Source organism: Hyla sarda, chromosome 9 (genome assembly GCF_029499605.1).
Source record: "Hyla sarda isolate aHylSar1 chromosome 9, aHylSar1.hap1, whole genome shotgun sequence".
Classification (NCBI taxonomy): domain Eukaryota; kingdom Metazoa; phylum Chordata; class Amphibia; order Anura; family Hylidae; genus Hyla; species Hyla sarda.
Window position 1 is genome coordinate 40,175,383 of NC_079197.1, and position 24,883 is coordinate 40,200,265.

Below are 24,883 nucleotides of genomic sequence, written 5' to 3' on the forward strand. Positions count from 1 at the left end.
TTACATTTTTTTGTTTGCACAGCCCACTGTTCCAAAGATCTGTCAAACGCCAGTGGGGTGCAAATGCTCACTGTACCCCTTATTACATTCTGTGAGGGGTGTAGTTTCCAAAATGGGGTCACATGTGGGGGGTCCACTGTTCTGGCACCACGGGGGGCTTTGTAAATGCACATGGCCCCCGACTTCCATTCCAAACAAATTATCTCTCTAAAAGCTCAATGGCGCTCCTTCTCATCTGAGCGTTGTAGTTCGCTCGCAGTGCACTTGACGTCCAAACATGGGGTATTTCCATACTCAGAAGAAATGGGGTTACAAATTTTGGGGGGCATTTTCTCCTATTACCCTTTGTAAAAAAGTAAAATTTGGGGAAAAAACAGCATTTTAGTGGAAAAATATTTTTTTTTCATTTACACATCCGACTTTAACAAAAAGTTGTCAAACACCTGTGGGGTGTTAAGGTTCACCGTACCCCTTGTTACGTTCCTTGAGGGGTGTCGTTTCCATAACAGTGTGCAATGTGGGGTTTTTTGCTGTTCTGGCACCATAGGGGCTTCCTAAATGGGACATGCCCCCCAAAAACCATTTCAGAAAAACTCACTCTCCTAAATCCTATTGTTGCTCCTTCCCTTCTGAGCCCTCTAGTGCACCCGCCGAACACTTGACATACACATATGAGGTATTTTCTTAATTGGGTTACAAATTTTGAGAGGATTTTTTTCCTTTTACCTCTTGTAAAAATTCAAAAATTGGGTCTACAAAAACATGCCAGTGTAAAAAATGAAGATTTTGAATTTTCTCCTTCACTTTGCTGCTATTCCTGTGAAACACCTAAAGGGTTAAAACGCTGACTGAATGTCATTTTGAATATTTTGAGGGGTGCAGTTTCTACAATGGGGTCATTTATCGGGTATTTCTAACCAGAAGACCCTTCAAATCCATTTCAAACCGGAACTGGTCCCTGAAAAATTCCGATTTAGAAATTTTTGCGAAAAATTGGAAAATTGTTGCTGAACTTTGAAGCCCTCTGATGTCTTCCAAAAGTAAAAACTCATCAATTTTATGATGCAAACATAAAGTAGACATATTGTATATGTGAATCAATATATAATTTATTTGGAATATCCATATTCCTTATAAGCAGAGAGCTTCAAAGTTAGAAAAATGCTAAATTTTCAAATTTTTCATGACATTTTTGAATTTTTCAGCAAGAAAGGATGCAAGTATCGCCGAAAATTTACCACTAACATAAAGTAGAATATGTCACGAAAAAACAATCTCGGAATCAAATTTATAAGTAAAAGCATTCCAGAGTTATTAATGCTTAAAGTGACAGTGGTCAGATTTGCAAAAAATGCTCCCGTCCTTAGGGACATAATGGGCTCCGTCCCCAAGGGGTTAAAAGGGTACTCCACCCCTAGACATCTTATCCCCTATCCAAAGGATAGGGGATAAGATGTCAGATCGCCACAGTCCCACTGCTGGGGACCCCCAGGGATCGCCGCTGCGGCACCGCGCTATCATTACTGCACAGAGCGAGTTCGCTCTGCACGTAATGACAGGCAATACAGGGGCCGGAGCATCGTTTCGTCATGGCTCTGCCCCTCATGATGTCATGGCCCGCCTCTTTTAATACAAGTCTATGGGAGGGGCACGAAGGGTGGAGCCATGAGGTCACGCTGCTCCATCCCCTGTATCGCCCGTCATTACGCACAGAGCGAACTCGCTCTGTGCAGTAATGATAGCGCAGTGCCGCAGCGGCGATCCCGGGGGTCCCCAGCAGCGGGACCGCGGCAATCTGACATCTTATCCCCTATCCTTTGGATAGGGGATAAGATGTCTAGGGGCGGAGTACCCCTTTAAGATGAAAATGGGCTTGGCCCTTAAATAGGCACTGTCAGATATAAAAACGTTTGATATGTTGTAAAGCATTTATAACCAGTGGGTTTTGCAATTGCTTTCATTAGAAATTTTTCAGTATTTCATACTGAAAAAGCCAGTCAAACAATTGCCTCCCTGCCTTCTGGAATGCATTCAGTCCTTCTGTGAACACTGCTTCGTCCTGAATGTTGGAGGGGGGAGGGGCTGTACACACTGCAGACTCATGTGAAGAGAAGGGGAGGGGGAGGGGCAGGAAGACTGCTGCCGGGCTCTCACTGATGCCTGCTGTGTGAGAGAGGCAGAAACACATTGCATTGCAGACAAAAAAAGTTAGTGTCCCTATGTGTGTGTGTGGATATACGTGTATGTGTGTGTATATCAGTGTGTATATCTAATGTGTATGTGTAAGAATATATGAAGCCAGTGTGTGTGTTGATATATGCGTATGTGTGTATATCAGTGTGTATATCTAATGTGTATGTGTAAGAATATATGAAGCCAGTGTGTGTGTGTGTGTGGATATATGCGTATGTGTGTATATCAGTGTGTATATCTAATGTGTATGTGTAAGAATATATGAAGCCAGTGTGTGTGTGTGTGTGTGTGTGTGTGGATGTATGTGTGTATATCAGTGTGTATATCTAATGTGTATGTGTAAGAATATATGAAGCCAGTATGTGTGTGTGTGTGTGTGTGTGGGGATATATGCGTATGTGTGTATATCAGTGTGTATATCTAATGTGTATGTGTAAGAATATATGAAGCCAGTGTGTGTGTGTGTGTGTGTGTGGATATATGCGTATGTGTGTATATCAGTGTGTAAATCTAATGTGTATGTGTAAGAATATATGAAGCCAGTGTGTGTGTGTGTGTGTGTGTGGGGATATATGCGTATGTGTGTATATCAGTGTGTATATCTAATGTGTATGTGTAAGAATATATGAAGCCAGTATGTGTGTGTGTGTGTGTGTGGGGATATATGCGTATGTGTGTATATCAGTGTGTATATCTAATGTGTATGTGTAAGAATATATGAAGCCAGTGTGTGTGTGTGTGTGTGTGTGTGTGTGGGGATATATGCGTATGTGTGTATATCAGTGTGTATATCTAATGTGTATGTGTAAGAATATATGAAGCCAGTGTGTGTGTGTGTGTGTGTGTGGGGATATATGCGTATGTGTGTATATCAGTGTGTATATCTAATGTGTATGTGTAAGAATATATGAAGCCAGTGTGTGTGTGTGTGTGTGTGTGGATATATGCGTATGTGTGTATATCAGTGTGTATATCTAATGTGTATGTGTAAGAATATATGAAGCCAGTATGTGTGTGTGTGTGTGTGTGTGTGTGTGTGTGTAATAAAGATGGACTACAATCATATGCCTCCAGCTATTGCAAAACTAAAACTCCCAGCATGCCTGCACAGCCAAATGATGTGTGGGCATGCTGGGAGCTGTAGTTTTGCAACAGCTGGAGGCACCCTGGTTGGGAAGCACTGGACTGAAGAGAGTGAGGGAGGGGGAGTGGTTATCACAGTGAGTACCCGCCCCCTGCTTCTGGTGGACAAAATTATGGTATTTCAGAAATAAAGCAAATTCTGAGAGAAATGTAGGTCATAGACACATAACAAATACATGTACATGATCAGGATGAGATACTGAGCAACATATAACAGTTTTTTGTTTTGTTTTGAGTGATCTGACCGGTACGCTTTAAGGGATTAAATAGCTGTTTGTTTGTTTTTTAAACAACAATAATACAATTTGCTTTGTATGTAAACAGTTATCCATAAAAATCGAAGGTATTGAACAATAGATAAACAAACTAAATTAGATTTCAAACACATGTGTGTTTTATTAGCAAAATAAAGTGATCATTACGACCTAATTTCACGCAAAAAAAAAAAAAAAAAAAAAAAGGGAAATTCTAATTGGTGGTTGTCGTCCAGCAAAAAAAAAAAAAAGTAGCTTCCTCCAATATTTCCGCGTGGAATTCCATGTCAATTCCGCGTCAATTCCACGTGAAAAAAAATTCTGCGGCGGAATTTTTAAGCGAGCCAATTCCTCAGTGTGAACGGGGCCTTATGCTTCCAGTGCCCCAGTATTTTTATTCAGCGCTCCAATATTGCACTTGAGGCTACTATCACCCTTACGTATTGCTCCTGTTACCCCCAGAGGGCAATATCACCCACTTTTGAGATTCACTGCTCTAAAGCATATGAACTGCACCAAAGAGGGGCCAAACAAATCTGGGCAGCAAATCTGTAGTCTTCAAGAGATTTTGTAAAGGAAGTCTGGGCTAGATAAAGAAGAAAAGGGAAGTTAATGACTATATTAGAGAGGAAGTTACCTATGAGTCACTTTATTTAATAATGATGTAATAATCTGCCTATGCTTGTATCTGATCAGTGCTGAATCTCTTGTGTAGTCTGCAGCATGACTATACTAAGCAGACAGCCTGTGTACGACTGGTTTATGATCACTATATGGTCAATGTATGACAATATTATTGGTAACACCAGTCTTTGTATAGTGGTAGCTTACACCTGTCTATGACTGGAAGAGCAGGTGTAAGCCTAACTGTGCTGACCAATTTTTGTTTTTTTGTATTGTATGTTGGGGAGAGCCTGCCTCCATCTTGGTCATGCACTTCACCCATTGCATACAAAAAGAAGCAAAGAGACTGCACTCACCATGGCCATCGGAGCTTTAATGCAGCATACCAGCTGCAGAAGCTGAAGAAGAAGCGCAGTTTGCGGCGTGAAACAGCCTGTCCTGGTGAACGCTCCCCGCTTCCCTCATTCCACCTGTTTGTTACCTGGTATGCTGCATTAAAGTTCCAATGCCCATGGTGAGTGCAGTCTCTTTGCTTCTTTTTGTATTCAGCGTTCTCTACATGGACTTTGCACCTCCCGTATTTGCATCCCTACGGGGTTCCACATGCACTCCACCACAGCTCTACATTACTGACGCTGCAGCCTTAATCCTGTTGTGCCAGGCCATCCCATGCCTTGTTTTGCACGATTCACTTCACCCATTGCCCTTGGTGGTTTCAAGCTGGGATCAGCTGGATTCTAGATGCTCAGAAATTGTAGGCTTAGCACTAGCCCAGGAGAGTCATATTTATTGTGTAAAGTCCATCGCAAATAAGGTCACCTTATCAGGTGGAATGGTTCACACTTTATGGGAAAATAATAAAATAAGATCCTCTATTTTCTCTATATCAGTATTGCAATTTACAATGTGTTATATTACACACATATCTTAGTGTGATTTTCTCCTTTGACCGTGTAAATAGGTGTCAGCAAAAGTCCCTAGAATCTACACTGCTATCAATTCATATATTATTTTTAACACTACTCACTAATATATTTAGTAAAGAGTCAAGCTATAGATATCTTTTGGATTGGCACATCATACAGCATATGATGAAATATGAAACTAATATATTAACATTCGCGTGTGTTCAAAAGAGGAAACAAATGACTTTTGTTAGGAAAGCTGTAACTGAGCTTCTAAAAACAGGGGTATACGGAACATACCAAAATAAATTGTATTTATTTAAACAAACAGCATTATTTTATATTATAAACATTACTTCGTGTTATTGTATTATTTATATTATTTATCGAAATAGATAGATAGATAGATAATTAGATAAAAATATATATACTGTTTTCTAAACATGTCTGAGATTTGAGTAAGTTTTGGTACTTCCCTATAATTTTCAATTCAACATTTTTTTTTTTTAATTGTCAATGACTCGCACAGGGATAACCTTCTCGTAAGCAGGATTCTAAGGGTGCTTGGCTATGGACAACCCATGGAATTTACTCTTAGACTGACAATTTGTTATACAGTGCTGAGAGTTGTTTCATAGAGGTAGGTCTTTAGAAAACTAAAAAATTGTTCTAGTAGACAATTCACCCATCTGGATTACCAGTTTGTGTTTTGGCTTATTCTAGCTATAGAACAGTCAAAAATAAAAAACTTTAAAGTGATTGTAATGGCAAGATGAGAGAGCTTATAGGGCATATACATAATAATGTAGAGGTGAGTGGCACTATGTAGGATTTGCTTATCTCTTTGTGCAGAGTAAGTGTGTTGTGAATAACTTGTATAGCAAATTAGTCTTCCTATGCCAAATACAGATAAATATGAAGACTTGCTTCTTTTTTTAAAGGGGTATTCCAGTAAAAAAAACTTTTTTTTTTTTTTTTTTTTTTTTTAGCAACTGGCTCCAGAAAGTTAAACGGATTTGCAGATTACTTCTATTAAAAAATCTTAATCCTTCCAATAATTATCAGCTGCTGAAGTTGAGTTGTTCTTTTCTGTCTGGCAACAGTGCTCTCTGCTGACATCTCTGCTTGTCTCGGGAACTGCACAGAGTAGAAGAGGTTTGCTATGGGGATTTACTTCTACTCTGGAGAGTTCCTGAGACAGGTGTCAACAGAGAGCACTTAGAACAACTCAACTTCAGCAGCTCATAATATATAATATAATATTTGATATATATAAAAAAAAGTTTTTTTTCCCCTCGATAACCCCTTTAAGTTCTTTCCAAGTAATATCAGGAGCCAGGATAATTTGGACCAAACGCTATAAATCAGCTAATGACCTTAAACATTTGGACTCTATGGAATGCCTATATGAAATTTGCCCCTCTTAAGCCAATAAATTCAATTTGAGATGCTAGCTGTATTATAAAGTTTTTTTCCCAGCTCTGGAGATATTACAGAACAACTGAGCTGCTGCAGATCTTCTTTAATGAATTAAATGAATGAGAACTCAAAAATCAGCAATGGACAAGAATCTCCCCCTTAAAGGGGTACTCCAGTGGAATTTTTTTTTAAATCAACTGGTGCCAGAAAGTTAAACAGATTTGTAAATTACTTCTATAAAAAAAATCTTAATCCTTCCAGTACTTATTAGCTGTTGAATGAATTTTTTTTCTTTTTGGAACACAGGGCTCTCTGCTGAATCACAAGCACAGTCCTCTCTGCTGACATCTCTGTCCATTTTAAGAACTGTCCAGAGTAGGAGAAAATCCCCATAGCAAACATATGCTGCTCTGGACAGTTTCTAAAATGAACAGAGATGTCAGCAGAGAGCACTTTGCTTGTGATGTCAGCAGAGAGCACTGTGTTCCAAAAAGAAAATAATTTCCTCTGAAGTATTCAGCAGCTAATAAGTACTGGAAGGATTAAGATTTTTTAATAGAATTAATTTACAAATCTGTTTAACTTTCTGGCACCAGTGGATTTGAAAAAAAAGTTTTCCACTGGAGTACCCCTTTAATCTAAAGACCTCCATATACTTTGGACAAAAGTTGGCCAAACCTGCCAACTTTAGTAACACTGACTGTCTAAAGTATATGGTGGCCTCCTGTCTTTTCCCTAAAACATAATGTTGAGGGAGAGAAGGGTAAATTGGATTTCATCTGCACAATCCTATTCTTCTCAGAGAGATAAGTCACTGCCTAGAGTTGTTTGGCAGCAGCTTACCCCTCCTCTCTCCATAGAGGACATATGAATGTTCTGCCATGCAGTGTTTATAATTATGGGAGAGCAGTAGCTGAGGTGTGTAGTATAAGAATTATTGTATTCCTTATTGAAAATTATGAGACAATTGTATGTTACCTTGGTACATTATGACCTGTGTAAATGCACTCACCCTGTGGTTTTTACACTTTCATATGGTCATGATGGAATTTCTTGTAAATTAGCAGTAGGTGGTACATTATTGCATATATATATATATATATATATATATATATATATATATCTCAAAAATACATTACACTACAAGGTAATAATGTATGTGGAAGGGTTAGGGATGAATATGCTTAATGTGTCCAAAATAATCATTTGCCCAGCATATTTTATGCTCAAGTCACCTAAATGTACTTACTAAAAAAAATTTAAAAAAAACACGCTAATGAAAGATCATATATATACCAGCATGCCATGAAAAGAGGAAGTAAAAAAGTCTTGGTCTGGAATGCACTAATAACTTTGCTACAGAGGGGAGTACGGAACATACCAAAAGAAGAAAATGTTGATTTTTTTACTAAAATATTTAAATTCTTATTTATTTAAGTCCTTGCATTACATTCTTTGGTATATTAAATATTAATGTAGAATTTGTATCAAATAACAATTTCTTCAACAGTTTCAGGACATTGACATTTGTCTGATATTGGTGGTATTTTCCTGGACGTCAACACAGCGAGTTTTGGAACTGAGATAAGCATATTTAAAGAGGTGCTCTCCTTGAAGCAAAGCATTTAAGAAACAGAAACTAAAGGGGTGAAATTTATGGAGTATGGACTATCAGTGGATTCTATGTTACACCCTGTCATATGTGTTTCACTCTGCTGGAAGTTGCTGCATAGAGGTAGGTTGTTGGTATTCTACTTTACTATGTTGTACTATTCAGACATGTCTGTCTATGATTTATAAACCAGCCAAACTTTTAGACTACTAATCTGTACTAAAATATTTTCTTAATCTTACAAAGAGTGTTTTGCTTTTTAAAGGATCATTGTAAAAGAAAAGGTAGGAGGAGTAGAGGGGCTGCAGGAGTTGGCAGACCCTACTCGTACCAAATGGTCTAAATGAGATCACAGAAACCATTTTATGATTAACATCTTGGAAAGACTTCCCATCATGGCATTGGGAGTAATGCAAGATCATTTGTATCTCTGTGACCAGCTTCAGTATGGCCTGTATGCTTACCTGATATGAGTGCCCATTAATTCAATCCCTGTCCAACACCATACATTATCTGGACCATGATTCTTCCCCCTCTGTGTTTAACACTTTGGTCTTATATGCACTCCAGATCCCCGTTCTTCAGCAATAACGCTTAGGTCTGAAACTAATCCCCTACATTTGGTTTGACATGTTCGCTCTTTTAGATCCATCTTGGCTTCTTAAGGGATTATGCATTCTCCATATGTATTATAGCACAGAGGCTGTGTCTTTTTTTGGACAAAGATGGCATCTTCCCATCAACTGGCCATTTTCTCCTCTAATGCTTACAGGCCACATATTGCAATCAATCTGGAGATGATCTCAGCCATCCTGAAGTGACCCCAACCAGTTGGAACTCAAGGCTTTCTGAAGATTTAGATTTTTCAGATTTGCCAATTACTACCAGCACTTTATCCTGGGTTTTTATTTAGGTCAGGTGGCTCCTCTTACTACACTGACTTGAAAAGGAGTAAACCCTAAGCATCGCCAGTTGATATACTCCAAGTATTTAATCTAAGGAACTATTTATCTAGTGCTCCATTTCCTTTAAGGTAACACATCATTGTAACAATTGCACCTGGCCAGGCTGTGCATGCTGCGTTTTGGTCAGTGAGGAGTTACAGACCTGGACCAATCAGCAGCTGAGAAGGGGTATCTGATTCCATCTCAGCCTTCTAGCAGTGCTCTAAAATTCGGTCTTGATTTCAGCTTTGATCTAGTTTTAGTCCGGTTTGTGTCTGTTCACATTTTGGCTTTGTAGTGTTGTACATTGCTCTGGTACTGAGGATGTTAGTTAGTATATATAGTCTATGTATAGTCTATATAGTATATATATATATATATATATATATATATATATATATATAGTATATATATAGTATATAAATATATATATATATATATATATATATATATATATATATATAGTATATATAGTCTATATAGTCTATATACCTGCCGTTATATCTCTCTGATATCTGTTTGGTACTTCTTTGCATTCCTGCCATTATATATTATCCTGGATTCCTGTCTGTTTTATATAGCTTGTTTACCCTTTGTATTGTGACCTGTTGTGGTTCTTGGGTCCTAATCCTGTTTGCAATTCCACTTATTGTGGCAATCCTGCCGACTACAATTGTGGTTTTTAGGAATAGAGTAAAACAAATATGTCCTCCCTCCCAATATTGTCTCAAAATGGCCGACGACCATTTAAAACGGAGGAAGGAAGTACAGGCTAAATTAATAGGGCCTAAATATGTTTGCAAACACCCAGAAACACTGATTAAGTTTTGTACAACAATGAAAAAATGTATCTAGTATTTTGACCCAGGTATTTAGTACCAGCAGTTTATCTCACCAAATTAACAATCACTCGGTAACCAGCAAAGTTAATAACTTTCAATAATACATTTATAGCTAACTAAATAAAATATACAGACAAGCATTTATACAATGGTACGTGCTCTATGTTTAACAGACTATCATGGATCTACCTGAGTGATACATAAATATTTAGTGTACAGTCAATATACTTTGACTATACACTAAACCTTGAATGATACAATCAATATATTTATCCATCCCAGGCTATGTTACAGTGATGAAGAGCAGGAGATGCTCCCCTCTTGCATGAAGTTCCAAGAGACTGTTTGTTCATCAAGTTCTCACTAAACTACCACTTAAGTCCAACCCAGTGGCTTAGGCTCTGCCTACTCTCCTCACATAAAGCTGAAAAACAGGTTATTTGGCCACGCCCACTGTGGAAGCTACCTAGACTGCGGGGGTAGGGAATGTATACTTAATGATTTATTAGGGTGTAAAAGCACATCATATTCCATGTCCATAACACCTGTTTATCTGACCACCGCAAAATTCTGTTTATAGTCCAGTGATGGGACTGGCAACCAGTTGTAGAATGTAGTTGTACAAAGCAAGTAAGCAGGGAAAGGGGGTTATGGGTGAGCTCAGGGTACACTATCCCCTGCTTTACTTTATGGGTGGGAGCAGAATGTGTGAGAAAAATATACTCTATACTCCCCAACCTAAAATTATACTATTGGGGATCATGAATTAATAACAGTGATTAAAACTTTCACTTTAGGAATAGTGACATTGCTGTAAGGACACTAAACTCTAAGTCACAATCTTCACTAACCATACCACCTTGAAGTACTTTGTAGATTTAATTATCATTAGTGTTGGGCGCGAATATTGGTATTTCGAATTTTTATCGCGAATATAGCAAATTCACAAATATATTCGCTATATATTCGAAATTGCGAATATTCTATTTTTCCCCGCATATTTGCATATTTGCATATTCCTTCTTTTCACTTGTGGGCTAATTAGATGTTGCAAATACACTTGTCAGAGGTTATCAACAACATCCCTAGCAACCAATAGTAAAGCTGCCCACCCACTTACTGTTTTCTTCCTCCAATACACAAATATTTTATATATATATATATATATATATATATATATATAATCAGGGTACATCTTCTTAACCTGCTTGTACTTGTCTATGACTGAAATAGAGTTATTCTACAGTCAGAAAATACACCATCTCCTGTGGTAAGAGTTGAAGTCTTCCTTCAGCCAAATACACTATTATCTCCCTAAATACCACTTGTTTCTCTACTGTAGGACTCCAGTTCTTCACCACTGAGATTACAAAAAGTCATTCTTTTTTTAAGGCAGTATTTCCTAAGCACAGTACTCAAGTCTCCCCAATAGGTCATGATTCGAGGATATTCCATACAGAGGGCACTTGTAGTGATGCCGGATGCACGGACCATAATTATGTCATATAGTGGGGCAAAAAAGTATTTAGTCAGTCACCAATTGTGCAAGTTCTCCCACTTAAAAAGATGAGAGAGGCCTGTAATTTTCATCATAGGTATACCTCAACTATGAGAGACATAATGAGAAAAAAATCCATAAAATCACATTGTGTGATTTTTAAAGAATTTATTTGCAAATTATGGTGGAAAATAAGTATTTGGTCAATGACAAAAGTTAATCGCAATACTTTGTTATAGTAGAGATAATTGTTAGTCCAGCTCACCTCCTTATGGCCGATTGTGCACGGGCAGGCGCGGACCACGCCACGAACAAAGCAAAACAGAGGAATGTCCAACACAAGATCCGTGGAAGAATGCGTACTTTATTCAGTAAAAACCGCGGTCATACAGGATAACAGGTGGGACGCATTTCAGCCTCTCCAAGGCGGCTTTCCTCATACACTGAGAGATAAAGTCCAGGTATCCATTAAATAGGGCATGAGGAAGGAAGGGGAGGGCTCACCTGCCCAGTAGGGAGGGATGCAAATGACGAATATCTCCACTTCCACGCCCATTCAATGGATGTTCCTAAGTTACAAAAACCGCATGAAGTGTGAACATGTATAAAAACAATTAAAAGTAATATTGCTCAAACACTTTTTTTGTATAAAGACACAAATATAGTGCTTAGAAACAGAAGGAAAAAGGAAAAGACTTCAGGACATCTAAGATACAAATGAAAGGAGAGGAATAAATCTACAATAAAATCCACAGGTATAAAAAGGATAAACTGTATAAAGCTCATTGTCCGGTACAGGACTGGTTAGCATAGATCTAACAAAATTAATAAATAAAGAGCAATCCAGATTATACAAGTGATATAATGTTCCTGCATGTAAAAAATGTATATAAATAGAAGAAAATATATAATAATATCTATTAATATAATAATCGCTAAATAGGCGTTATAAATGATAAACATAGTAGCATGCAGGTTAAAGTAGCTAATATTCAAAAGCGGTCCAACTATGTGTAATATTGGATTGGAACATATTATTTCAATATAAAAATAAACCAAAAAAATGAGAAGAAGCAAAGACCATGAAATGAGTTATGAGAAAAACACAACAGGGCCAGGGGGAGGTATGACCGCGGTTTTTACTGAATAAAGTACGCATTCTTCCACGGATCTTGTGCTGGACATTCCTCTGTTTTGCAATACTTTGTTATATACCCTTTGTTGGCAATGACAGAGGTCAAATGTTTTCTGTAAGTCTTCACAAGGTTTTCACACACTGTTGCTGGTATTTTGGCCCGTTCCTCCATGCAGATTTCCCCTAGAGCAGTGATATTTTGAGGCTGTTGCTGTGCAACACGGATTTTCAACTCATTCCAAAGGTTTTCTATGGGATTGAGATCTGGAGACTCTCCAGGACCTTGAAATGCTCTTACAAAGCCACTTCTTCATTGCCCAGGTGGTGTGTTTGGGATCATTGTCATGCTGAAAGACCCAGCCACGTTTCATCTTCAATTCCCTTGCTGATGGAAGGAGGTTTTCACTCAAATTCTCATGATATATTGCCCCATTCATTCTTTCCTTTTCACGGATCAGTCGTCCTGGTCCCTTTGCAGAATCCACCAATCCACTTTCCAGGAAACTGTTCATCTAGGAATGCTCGGACCTGACACCCATAATTTTTCCAGCAAGATGGTGCTCCACCACATTATGGGTGTCAGGTCCAAGCATTCCTTGATGAACAGTTTCCTGGAAAGTGGATTGGTCGTCTTGAGCCAGTTGAATGGCCCCCAAGGTCTCCCGTTCTGACCCCCTTAGACTTTTATCTTTGGGGTCATCTGAAGGCAATTGTCTATGCTGTGAAGATACGAGATGTGCAGCACCTGAAACTACGGATACTGGAAGCCTGTGCTAGCATTTCTCCTGCGGTGTTGCTATCAGTGTGTGAAGAGTGGGAGAAGAGGGTTGCATTGACAATCCAACACAATGGGCAGCACATTGAACACATTTTATAAGTGGTCAGAAACTTGTAAATAACTCATGAAAGAATAAAGTTACGTTAAAACCAAGCACATCATTGTTTTTCTTGTGAAATTCCCAATAAGTTTGATGTGTCACACGACCCTCTTCCTATTGAAAAAATAAAAGTTGGATTCAAAATGGCCAACTTCAAAATGGCCGCCATGGACACCACCCATCTTGAAAAGTTTCCCCCCTCACATATACTAATGTGCCACAAACAGGAAGTTAATGGGGTATTCCAGGCAAAAACTTTTTTTTATATATCAACTGGCTCCGGAAAGTTAAACAGATTTGTAAATTACTTCTATTAAAAAATCTTAATCCTTCCAATAGTTATTAGCTTCTGAAGTTGAGTTGCTGTTTTCTGTCTAACTGCTTTCTGATGACTCACGTCCCGGGAGCTGTCCAGCTCCTATGGGGATATTCTCCCATCATGCAAGGGATATTCTCCCATCATGCACACCTCCCGTGATGTGACATCATCATTGAGCAGTTAGACAGAAAACTTCAGAAGCTAATAACTATTGGAAGGATTAAGATTTTTTAATAGAAGTAATTTACAAATCTGTTTAACTTTCCGGAGCCAGTTGATATATAAAAAAAAGTTTTTGCCTGGAATACCCCTTTAATATCACCAACCATTCCCATTTTATTAAGGTGTATCCATATAAATGGCCCACCCTGTAGTTCGACTGCACATATCCACATATGGGGTTTGTTGTTACTCAGGAGAAATGGGACTACACATTTTTGGGGACTTTTTTCCTATTCTCCTTTGTGAAAATGAAAAAGGTAAGGTAACACCAGAATTTTAGTGAAAAAAATATATATTTTTTTCCTTTTCACATCCAACTTTATTGAAACTTCTTCAAACACCTGTGGGGTGTTCAGGCTCACTATACCCATTGTTACATTTCGTGAGGGGTGTTGTTTCCAAAATGGGATCACAAGTGGGTATTTATTGTTTTGTGTTTATGTCAGAACCGCTGTAAAATCAGCCACCCCTGTGCAAATTACCAATTTAGACCTCAAATGTACATAGTGCACTCTCACTTCTGAGCCTTGTTGTGCACCCGCAAATCACTTTACAACCACATATGGGGTAATTTCGTACTCAGGAGAAATTGCGTTACGAATTTTGGGGGTCTTTTTTTTCCTTTTACTGCTTGTGAAAATTAAAAGTATGGGGCAACACCAGCATGTTAGTGTAAAAAAATAAAAAATTTTTACAAAAACATGCTGATGTAGATCCCAACTTTACATTTTCATAAGGGGTTGAAGGAGAAAAAGCCCCCCCCCAAATTTCTCCCGAGTATAGAAATATCCCATATATGGCACTAAACTGTTGCCTTGAAATGTGACAGGGCTCCAAACCGAGAGAGCGCCATTTGAGGCCTATTTTGGGGATTTGCCTATTTGAGGCCTATTTTGAGGCCTATTTTGGGGACCACCACCGCTGCTGCCACCGCTCCTGCCGCCGGGACTGCCGCCGCTCCTGAGGAGACCCCCGCCTGGCCAAGGAGAGGTAGGAGACCCCCACCGGCCCTGATCGTCGGCCAGCAGGGAAGTGATTGGTCAGTCGTTGTGGCACCAAACTCCGGTGGGTAAGGGTGAATGGGGCTGTCTCAGAGAGCCCCATTCACCCTTTTTTTCCGGGTCACTGGGTCACCAGAGACCCGATTGACCAGGAATTGCTGCAAATCGCCGCAAATCGCCGGTCTCAGGACCCCCCTAAGGGTTTGCACAGGGTGCCTGCTGAATGACTTCAGCAGGCATCCCGGTCCGGTCTCCACCCAGCGCGCGGCGGGGACCAAAATTGCCACGGGCGTACAGGTACGCCCTGGGTCTTTAACTAAGGACTGAGCCCTTTTTTCACGTTAAGGACTGAGCCCTTTTTTGCAATTCTGACCACTGTCACTTTAAGCATTAATAAGTCTGGGATGCTTTTATCGATTGTTTTGATTCTGAGATTGTTTTTTCATGACATATTCTATTTTAACACAGTGGTACATTTACTTGCATCCTTTCTTGGTGAAAAATCCCAAATTTCATGAAAATTTTAAATTTTTCTAACTTTGAAACTCTCTGCTTGTAAAGAAAATGAATATTCCAAATAAATTGTATATTGATTCACAAATACAATATGTCTACTTTATATTTGCATCATAAAATTGGCATGTTTTTACTTTTGAAAGCCATCAGAGGGCTTCAAAGTTCAGCATCAATTTTCCACAAAATTTTCAAAATCTGAATTTTTCAGGGACCAGTTCAGTTTCGAAGTCGATTTGAAGGGTCTTCCTATTAGAAATACCCCATAAATTACCCCATTATAAAAACTGCACCCTTCCAAGTATTCAAAATGACATTTAGAAAGTGTGTTAACCCTTTAGGTATTTCACAGAAATAGCAGCAAGGTAAAGGAGAAAATTCAAAATCTTCATTTTTTACACTCGCATGTTCTTGTAGACCCAGTTTTTTAATTTTTACAAGGGGTAAAAGGAGAAAAAGCCCCCCAAAATTTGTAACCCAATTTCTGGAGAGTGAATTTTGCTGAAATGGTTTTTAGGGGCATGTCACATTTAGGAAGCCCCTATGGTACCAGAACAGCAGAAAACCCCACATGGCATACCATTTTGGAAACTACACCCCTCAAGGCACGTAACAAGGGGTCCAATGAGCCTTAACACCCCACAGGTGTTTCACGACTTTTCGTTAAAGTTGTATGTGTAAATTAATAATTTTTTTTTCACTAAAATGCTGGTTTTCCCCCAACTTTTACGAGGGGTTATAGGAGAAAATGCCCCCCAAAATTTGTAATCCCATCTTTTCTGAGTATGGAAATACCCCATGTGTGGACGTCAAGTGCACTGCGGGCGAACTGCAATGCTCAGAAGAGAAGAAGTCACATTTGGCTTTTGGAAAGCAACTTTTGCTGAAATGGTTTTTGGGGGGCATGTCGCATTTAGGAAGCCTCTATGGTGCGAGAACAGCAAAAAAAAAAAAAAAAAACACATGGCATACTATTTTGGAAACTACACCCCTCAAGGAACGTAACAAGGGGTACAGTGAGCTTTAACACCCCACACCCCACAGGTGCTTAACAAACTTCTGCTAAAGTTGGACGTGAAAATGAAAAAAAAAAATTTCACCAAAATGCTGGTTTTACCCCAAATTTTTCATTTTCACAAGGGGTAATTGGAGAAAAAGCCTCCCAAAATTTGCCACCCCATTTCTTCTGAGTATGGAAATACCCCATATATGGATGTAAAAGTGTTCTGTGGGCAAACTACAATGCTCAGAAGAGAAGGAGCGCCATTGAGCTTTTGGAGAGAGAATTTGTTTGGAATGGAAGTCAGGGGCCATATGAGTTTACAAAGCCCCCCGTGGTGCCTGAACAGTGGATCCCCCACATGTGACCCTATTTTGGAAACTACACCCCACACTGAATTTAACAAGGGGTGCAGTGAGCATTTACACCCCACTGGCGTTTGACAGATCTTTGGAACAGTGGGCTGTGCAAATGAAAAATAAAATTTTCCGTATCTATACGCCCTCAGTCCTTAAGGACTTTAAAATGGGGGCGTATGCATACGCCCGCCATCCTTAAAGGATTAAGTACAGAGGAGCCAGGACGTATCCATACGTCCTGGGTCCTTAAGGTGTTAAAGAAGAAGTTACAGGTCTGTGAGAGGTAGAAATCTTGCTTGTTGTAGGTGACCAAATGCTTATTTTCCACCATAATTTGAAAATAGATTCTTTAAAAATCAGACAATGTGATTTTATGGATTTTTTTCTTATTATGTCTCTCATAGTTGAGGTATACCTATGATAAAAATTACAGGCCTCTCTCATATTTTAAGTGGGAGAACTTGCACAATTGGTGGTTGCCCCCTTGTATGTAAAAGACTAAAAACATCCTGAAAACATGACCTGTTGGAAGTACTTGAGGACTGCGCTTGGGAAACACTGCTTAAAGGGATATTCCAGGCAAAACCTTTTTTTATATATATATCAACTGGCTTCAGATCTTTTACAGTGGCTTATGCAATGTCTATTCTAAGTTTATGGGGTAAAAAGCAACAAAAAACGATATCCGCACTCACCACAGGGAAAGCGACCAAAAGCTCCTACATGGAGATGCAGTAGAATCCGGGAGGTCACTGCTACATAGCGTTCAGAAGGCGATCACTGGCAATTTCGCACACTCAGCGCTTCATCCGGCCCTCACGGGCCGGATGAAGCGCTGAGTACACGAAATTGCCGGTGATCGCCTTCTCGTTCTTACACAACAGGTGCCGGATCCGGCTGGGGGAGGGGCAAACTGGGCTCTCCCATACCCCAGCCGGACCAGCACTGAACTCCATTCACTTTAATGAGCCGACCGGAGTCAAACGGTGACTCCGGTCGGCTCATTTTTGACCCGTATACAGTTTTGTGACCAGACCTAAAACCGTAGTATACAATGATTAGTTTGCTAACTTTATACCACAATCATGTGCCAAAATGTTGTTGCATTTTTTCCATATTGAGGTCCCACCCCTTTTTTGCAAATCATGTACGCCTAGTAAAAACCAATTTTTTTTTATATTTCTTTTACATTTGAGATATGACCAGAGTGTAGTCACTAGCTGATTATGTTTGAATATACAAGTCAATCGGGCCTGTGATTTTCCATGCATATATATAGGTCAGCACCTCATTTTAGTAGTTTTACCACGTATGGCACAATTGTAATGTGTACGAGCAATTGGCTCAGGTAAAAAAAAAAAAATATATATATATATATATATATATATATATATATATTTTCTTTTTCAGTTCAAATGGCACCAGAATTCTAGTGCATTTGCAATAGTAAATCGACCCCGTAATGCCAGTATAGGTCTGTGTATGTGATAAAGCTTCAAAGCTTAATGGTTTTAGCTTAAAAATCTTTCACCATGCAGAACATAAAAGTGGCACGTTTCAAGCACTATTGTGTGCCCTTAGTCACTCTACCTTATTGAGTACGACTAGTTGTATGTACCAGTGCTTGAAACGTGCCACTTTTCTGTCCTATGACGTTATGGATTTTTAAGTAGTATATTTAAAGTTTTAAAAGTTTAATGCAGATTCTAGTTATTCTACGATATTTTTTCCTTTAACATAGCATTAATAAAGTATTTTCCTTTTCGCTCTAGGAACTTCCTTCAGTATCTTTTAATTGTTGTAAATGCAATCTTTCTGTGGTACCACTGGACTTACCTATATATACTACACAGTTAGATCTTAGTTTTAATCCATTGAAGAGGCTTCACAAAAAGGAATTCTTACAAATGTTGAAACTTGAGTTTCTAGACCTTACAAGGTAGGTGTTCCACAAAATGCTTCAAAATGGAAGATAAAGGTATCTGTTCTAATATAACTCTGAATTATAACCTAATACTTTGTGTATCTATCTTTATAGGTGCAGTATTACCTCAATTGAAGATCATGCTTTCTTTGGCCTGGAAAATTTGCAAACGCTAATCCTTACTGGAAACCCAATAAGTCACTGGTCTCCACTAACCTTTTCAGGCCTAACTTTCTTAAATCGACTTGTTATAGTAGAAACATCTCTAACATCACTATCAAATCTCCCTGTGACACAACTTACCTCGCTAAAAGAACTGAATGTTGGCAGGAATTTGCTCAAGAGTTTGTACCTACCTTCCTATGTGTCTTCCCTACACATTCTGAACCTCTATGCAAACCAGATTTCTGATATAAAAGAAAATGACCTGAAGAACCTACAGAATACAAATGTGTTCAATCTTTCTCTTATATTATCTCAGAATCCTATAGACTACATTGCTCCTGGTGCCTTCAGATTCCTTTCCTTACATATGTTACATTTAAAAGGATGTTTTTCGAATGCAGATATAATGAATACTAACTTAAATGCCATGTCTGGACTTCGTGTCGAGAAGCTTGTTGTCGGTCATTATAGAAACTCTTTTTCAAAGATTAGTTCACAGACTGGATCTTTTGAGGGACTATGTGGAATGAATGTCAAGGAGTTGACAATTAATGGTTTGCACTTTGCTACAAATACCTTTTCTGAATGTTTTAGAAACCTCACGTCAATGCGTGTGGTAAATACTGATTTAACATTAATGTCATTCCAATCTGGAGCCTCCAACATTGAAAAACTTGAAATCAAACAAAGTCTGCTCTTTCATATGCCTTCCACAGCCATCTCAGCACTTAAGCAACTTAAAGAGATTCGGATAACAAAAAACCAAAAATTGGAAAACTTTGAAGACCTTATAGAAGTACCTAACCTTGAGTTATTGGACCTAAGCAATAATAATTTAAAGATTGACACATGTTGCTCTCAGATTTCTAATGGGGCACCTATTATTCATCATCTAAACCTTAGTTATAATCCTCTGATGGTCTTAGCTACACAGTTCTTAAATATGTCCCATCTTCGTACACTAGATCTCAGTCACACTCAGCTGACCAATGTTGGCGAATACCCAGTCTTTTTGTTACTGGAAAAACTTATTTATCTTGATGTCTCATACACATCATGCCATTTTTATATCCAGTGCTCATTTTGTGGTCTATGCAGTCTAGAAGTACTTAAAGTATCCCATACTACTTTTGATGCTAATATATTGGCTTCAGTTTTTAAAAACCTGACTGAGCTCCGTTTTCTAGACATGTCATCTTGTGGACTGAAGTATATCCCGACTGAAACCTTTGTCAGTCTTACGTTATTACATACGTTAGACCTTAGTAAGAACAATTTGCTGGAACTGCAGGCCTCAGTCTTTAGCCACTTAGCAGCACTCACATATTTTAATGTGAGCTCCAACCGCTTCCAGAGTTTCTCTGAAGAAACCACACAATGTTTATCTCAAAATTTGGTGAAAGTGGACCTCTCCCATAATCCATATGACTGCTCTTGCGATCAGGAAACATTTCTGCTGTGGGTTTACGAGCAGAGCAGCAGAGGCCTGAGGTTTAGAGAAAGTCTGGAATGTAATACACCCGAATACCTCAAGGGTACACAGCTTAGTAAAGTGAACCTAAGTTGTAATTTGACCATTTATGTATGTTTCGGGGTGTTTGCAATTACAGTAGTCATTGCTGGGGGTTTGTTTCATTGTTATAAACAAAAATATTTTCACCTTTGCTATTTATTACAAACCGATAAATATGATAATCCGGAAAAAGAATATGATGCATTTGTTATCCATTCCAGCATAGATGAAGAATGGGTAAAAGAGCAATTGGTTCCCAAATTGGAAGAGGGTTACCCATGCTTCAAATTATGCTTACATTACAGGGATTTTATACCAGGTGTTCCCATTACTTCCAATATTGTGAATGAAGGCATTCGTAGGAGCCGGAAAGCTTTAGTTATACTGTCACAAAACTTTATCGAGAGCAAGTGGTGCAGCTTTGAATTTGAGATGGTCTTGTCCTGGCAATTTTTGGAGAGTCAATGTGGAATCATTGTTATCCTGCTGGAGGCAGTTAATATGGCCCATCTGAAACATATGCTTGGACTTAACAAATATCTACGTAAGAACACTTACCTGAAGTGGGTGGATGGATATGTAGAAAGAAAAGTTTTCTGGAAACGTTTGAGGGAAGCATTACAGCAAGGGAATGAATTAACAAACTCTGCTCCGGAGCCAGAAGATGTCAATGAAGAAAAGTACAAGAAACAAAATGAACACAACAGAATGAATCTATGAAAATAATGAATGAGTGATATTATTGGAATGACGAACAAGGCACTTAATGACTAAATATTTCCAGGCCAAGTGGATATATTCCTGGGAGTTGATAATGTCTATGTTTGTTCAAATTTGTGGTTAAATTTGTGAGTAAAATAGCATTCTTTGTGTTGTCTATGGCAAATGAATACAGAAATGTCTTGTCCAGAATTAGGAAGCCAGAAGAAGCGCCAGTATTGTCCTTGGGCTTTCTTTAGTATTGCTTCTCAGTCTTATTTACTAGAATGTGTTGAGCTGCCATACTAGGCACAGCCTATGTATGAGATTGGTGGTTTCTGAAAAAAAGCAGACGCATTTTTCGGATTTTGGACAACCTCTCTAAATGGGTGTTTTGATTTCAGCATGTTATTCCTTATCCACAAGATAGGAGATTACTAGCATATTGATGGGGATGCACAGCCACTGCCCCATGTTTCTCTGTGGGGCTGAGGGCTGAGTTTAAGTCCCAGCAGTTCAGACTTCAACCAATTCCCTTGTTATACCCTATCCTGTGGCTAAGGGATAACTTGTTGAAGTAATAATACCCTTTAAACTTTTGTCACTTAAAACATGTGCTATGCTCTGAAAGTGTATATCACCTATTCAACCTTAAGTACCCCATAAAACAGATGTTTCTAACTTTTCTAACTTAAAGTGAATCTGACAGCAGGAATATACAGGTAGATAGTGTGGGTGATTCTGTTTCTATGGCCATGTTCACACAGCAGAAATTGTGCAGAAAGTCCGATTGGACCTATTGGAAATTCACTGTCTCATAGACAGCAATGCCAAGTGAAATCTGCGAAAAAAAAAAAAAGACATGTCTATTCTTTCTGTGGACATCAGAATCAGGATTTCCGGGAAATTCCATTGTGTAAACAGTGCATCAGAATCCCTTTGAAATCAATGAGACTCTGTTGCAGCGGAATGTCTTTGCAGAATATTCTGGTGGAATTCCGCATTGACATTCCGCTGTGTGAACATACCCTAACACTGCTTACCAGGCGAAAATAGGTGGAGCTGTTTCGGAGACGTTCGTCTGATTGCCAATATGGTAATTCCTTGTTATGAGGTGGGCCGCTGCAGCATGAGCTATGCTTTCTCCCACCCAGTGAGATTGAGAGAGGTGGGAGTGTTGATATTGGCCAGAGCAGGTGGGAGAAAGTGTTGCTCATACTGCAGTGGCCCACTTCCATTACACAGAACAAGGAACTACCACGTAAAGCAATCAGATGAATATGTCTGGAACGGCTGCACTGATTTTCACCTGGTAAGCAACATTAGAAACAGGGTCACCTGCACTATCTACCTTTATTAGGTAGTGTAGTTTACCCTGCTGTCAGATTTCCTTTATATCATCTAAATGTGTTTTTCCGACTACAAATGTTTCTATAATTCACATGAATGGTCAAATAGAACAAACATCAGGATCAGGTCACTAGCCTAGCTCTCCCCTTAATGGTCTATTCACACGTACAGTATTCTGCGCAGATTTTATGTGCAGGATTTTATGCTGCAGATTTCAATGTAAACTGAATGACTGAACACAGCTTGAAATCCTGTGCATCAAATCTGCAAAGAATACTGTACATGTGAATAGACCCTTAAGGAGTAGTCAGTGCCTGGGTTGCAAAAAAAAATGAAAGAAAACAAACTTTAACTCACCTTCCTCCGGTCCCCCGAAGCGCCGCTACAGTTGTTCAGTCCTCCGGACTTCTTCCAGTGATAGGCTGCGCACAGTGTGACGATCCGTGCATACGGAAGAAGGAAGAAGACTGGATTGAAGGACCGAAAAGCGGTAGCTGCATTACAGGGGAACGGAGGAAGGTGAGTTAACGTTTAAGTTAAAGCACTACGGACAAGAAATACTTATCGGTAGACTACTCCTTTAAGAACCCTTTATCTATTTAATCATTTATCATAATAACTACAATTATAAACGTCTTTGTTTCACAGATGAGGTGTTTGCATTAATTGGTGTCCTTTATTGTGTATTCTACTAAATAGCAAGGCTAAGATTTGAAAACATAACACTACATCTTCTTTGTATCAAAGTGCAAAATTGCCTTGGCCTTTGTAACGGATGGAATATGGAAAGAATGTAAATCCATTAAGCATATGTTGTTCTTTGTAAGCGGCATATTGTAAATAAATCCTTCAATGCCTACATTATTGTTCACATTCCCAAATGGCATATAATAGTTGTTTCTAAGCAGATTTATGTGTATGCTACCTGCTAGAAGGGCAACACCTTTCTAAAACTGCTCAAAAAAATAAAGGGAACACTTAGGTAACACATCCTAGATCTGAATGAATGAACTAATCGTATGAAATGCTTTTGTCTTTACATAGTTGAATGTGCTGACAACAAAATCACACAAAAATTATCAATGGAAATCAAATTTATCAACCCATGGAGGTCTGGATATGGAGTCACACTCAAAATCAAAATGGAAAACCACACTACAGGCTGATCCAACTTTGACGTGATGGCCTTAACTCCTTAAAGGGGTACTCCGGTGAAAACCTTTTTTTTTTTTAAATCAATTGGTGCCAGAAAGTTAAACAGATTTGTAAATTACTTCTATTAAAAAATCTTACTCCTTCCTGTACTTATTAGCTGCTGAATACTACAGAGGAAATTATTTTCTTTTTGGAATTCTCTCTGATGACATCACGACCACAGTGCTCTTTGCTGACGTCATTATAATAATAATAACTCTTCATTTACTGTTGTCCTTAGTAGGATTTGAACCCAAGGTCCCAGCACTGCAAGGCAGCTGTGCTAACCACTGAGCCACCATGCTGCCCTTAGCATACATCTCCTATGCACGGTTGCTAAAATGGACAGAGATGTCAGCAGAGAGCACTGTGCTCAAGATGTCATCAGTGTTCCAAAAAGAAAGGAATTTCCTCTGTTGCATTCAGCAGCTAATAAGTACTTAAAGGATTATGATTTTTTAATAGAAGTAATTTACAAATATGTTTAACTTTCTGGCACCAGTTGATTTAAAAGAAAAAAGGTTTTCACTGGAGTACCCCTTTAACAACGAAGGATGTATATTTACGTCCTCCACCGACTCCCGCGATATGCTGCAGGGTCACGCAGTGACCCCGCGTCATATCGGGTCGTCCCGGCGCCCATCAACGGCCGGTACCCGCCGCTAATACAGGACATCACCGATCGCGGTGATGCCCTGTATTAACCATTCAGACTGCCGTGTCCATAGCGAAAGTGAAACTATCCCGGGTGCTCAGTCGGGCTGTTCGGGACCACCGGGAGGGACCTTACCTGCCTCCTCGGTGTCCGATCGGCGAATGACTGCTCCGTGCCTGAGATCCAGGCAGGAGCAGTCAAGCACCGATAACACTGATCACAGGTGTGTTAATACACGCCAGTGATCTGTGTAAAAGATCAGTGTATGTAATGTTATAGGCCCCTACAGGGGCTATAACATTGCAAAGAAAATAAAAAAAAGTGTTAAGATCATTTAACCCCTTCCCTAATAAAAGTTTGAATCACTCCCCTTTTCCCATTAAAAAACTAAAACAGTGTAAATAAAAATAAAAATAAACATATGTGGTATCGCCGCGTGCGTAAATGTCCGTCCTATAAAAATATATCATTAATTAAACTGCACGGTCAATAGCGTACACGTAAAAATTCCAAAGTCCAAAA

At 39.0% G+C, this 24,883-nt stretch overlaps 1 protein-coding gene and 1 long non-coding RNA gene across 3 annotated transcripts; one reads left to right on the forward strand and one right to left on the reverse strand.

The window, feature by feature from the left end:
• Positions 1-2,144: 2,144 nt before the first annotated feature.
• TLR4 (toll like receptor 4) lies at positions 2,145-22,874 on the forward strand. Of its 2 annotated transcripts, XM_056539750.1 has the most exons (5): positions 2,146-2,207; positions 5,649-5,759; positions 8,049-8,273; positions 18,634-18,800; positions 18,900-22,874. In XM_056539750.1, exons 3-5 carry the CDS (start codon positions 8,202-8,204, stop codon positions 21,181-21,183), a joined length of 2,523 nt encoding a protein of 840 aa, XP_056395725.1. In that variant the 5' UTR covers positions 2,146-2,207; positions 5,649-5,759; positions 8,049-8,201; the 3' UTR covers positions 21,184-22,874. The 2 variants fall into 2 exon arrangements, with proteins under 2 accessions (XP_056395726.1, XP_056395725.1); XM_056539751.1 differs by lacking the exon at positions 5,649-5,759 and having other exon boundaries at positions 2,145-2,207.
• LOC130291214 (uncharacterized) lies at positions 4,039-22,990 on the reverse strand. The gene is made up of 3 exons (XR_008847825.1): positions 22,870-22,990; positions 21,022-21,109; positions 4,039-4,176 (listed from the first exon to the last, which is right to left on the reverse strand). It is a non-coding gene; the product is annotated as an uncharacterized LOC130291214 (long non-coding RNA).
• Positions 22,991-24,883: the final 1,893 nt, after the last annotated feature.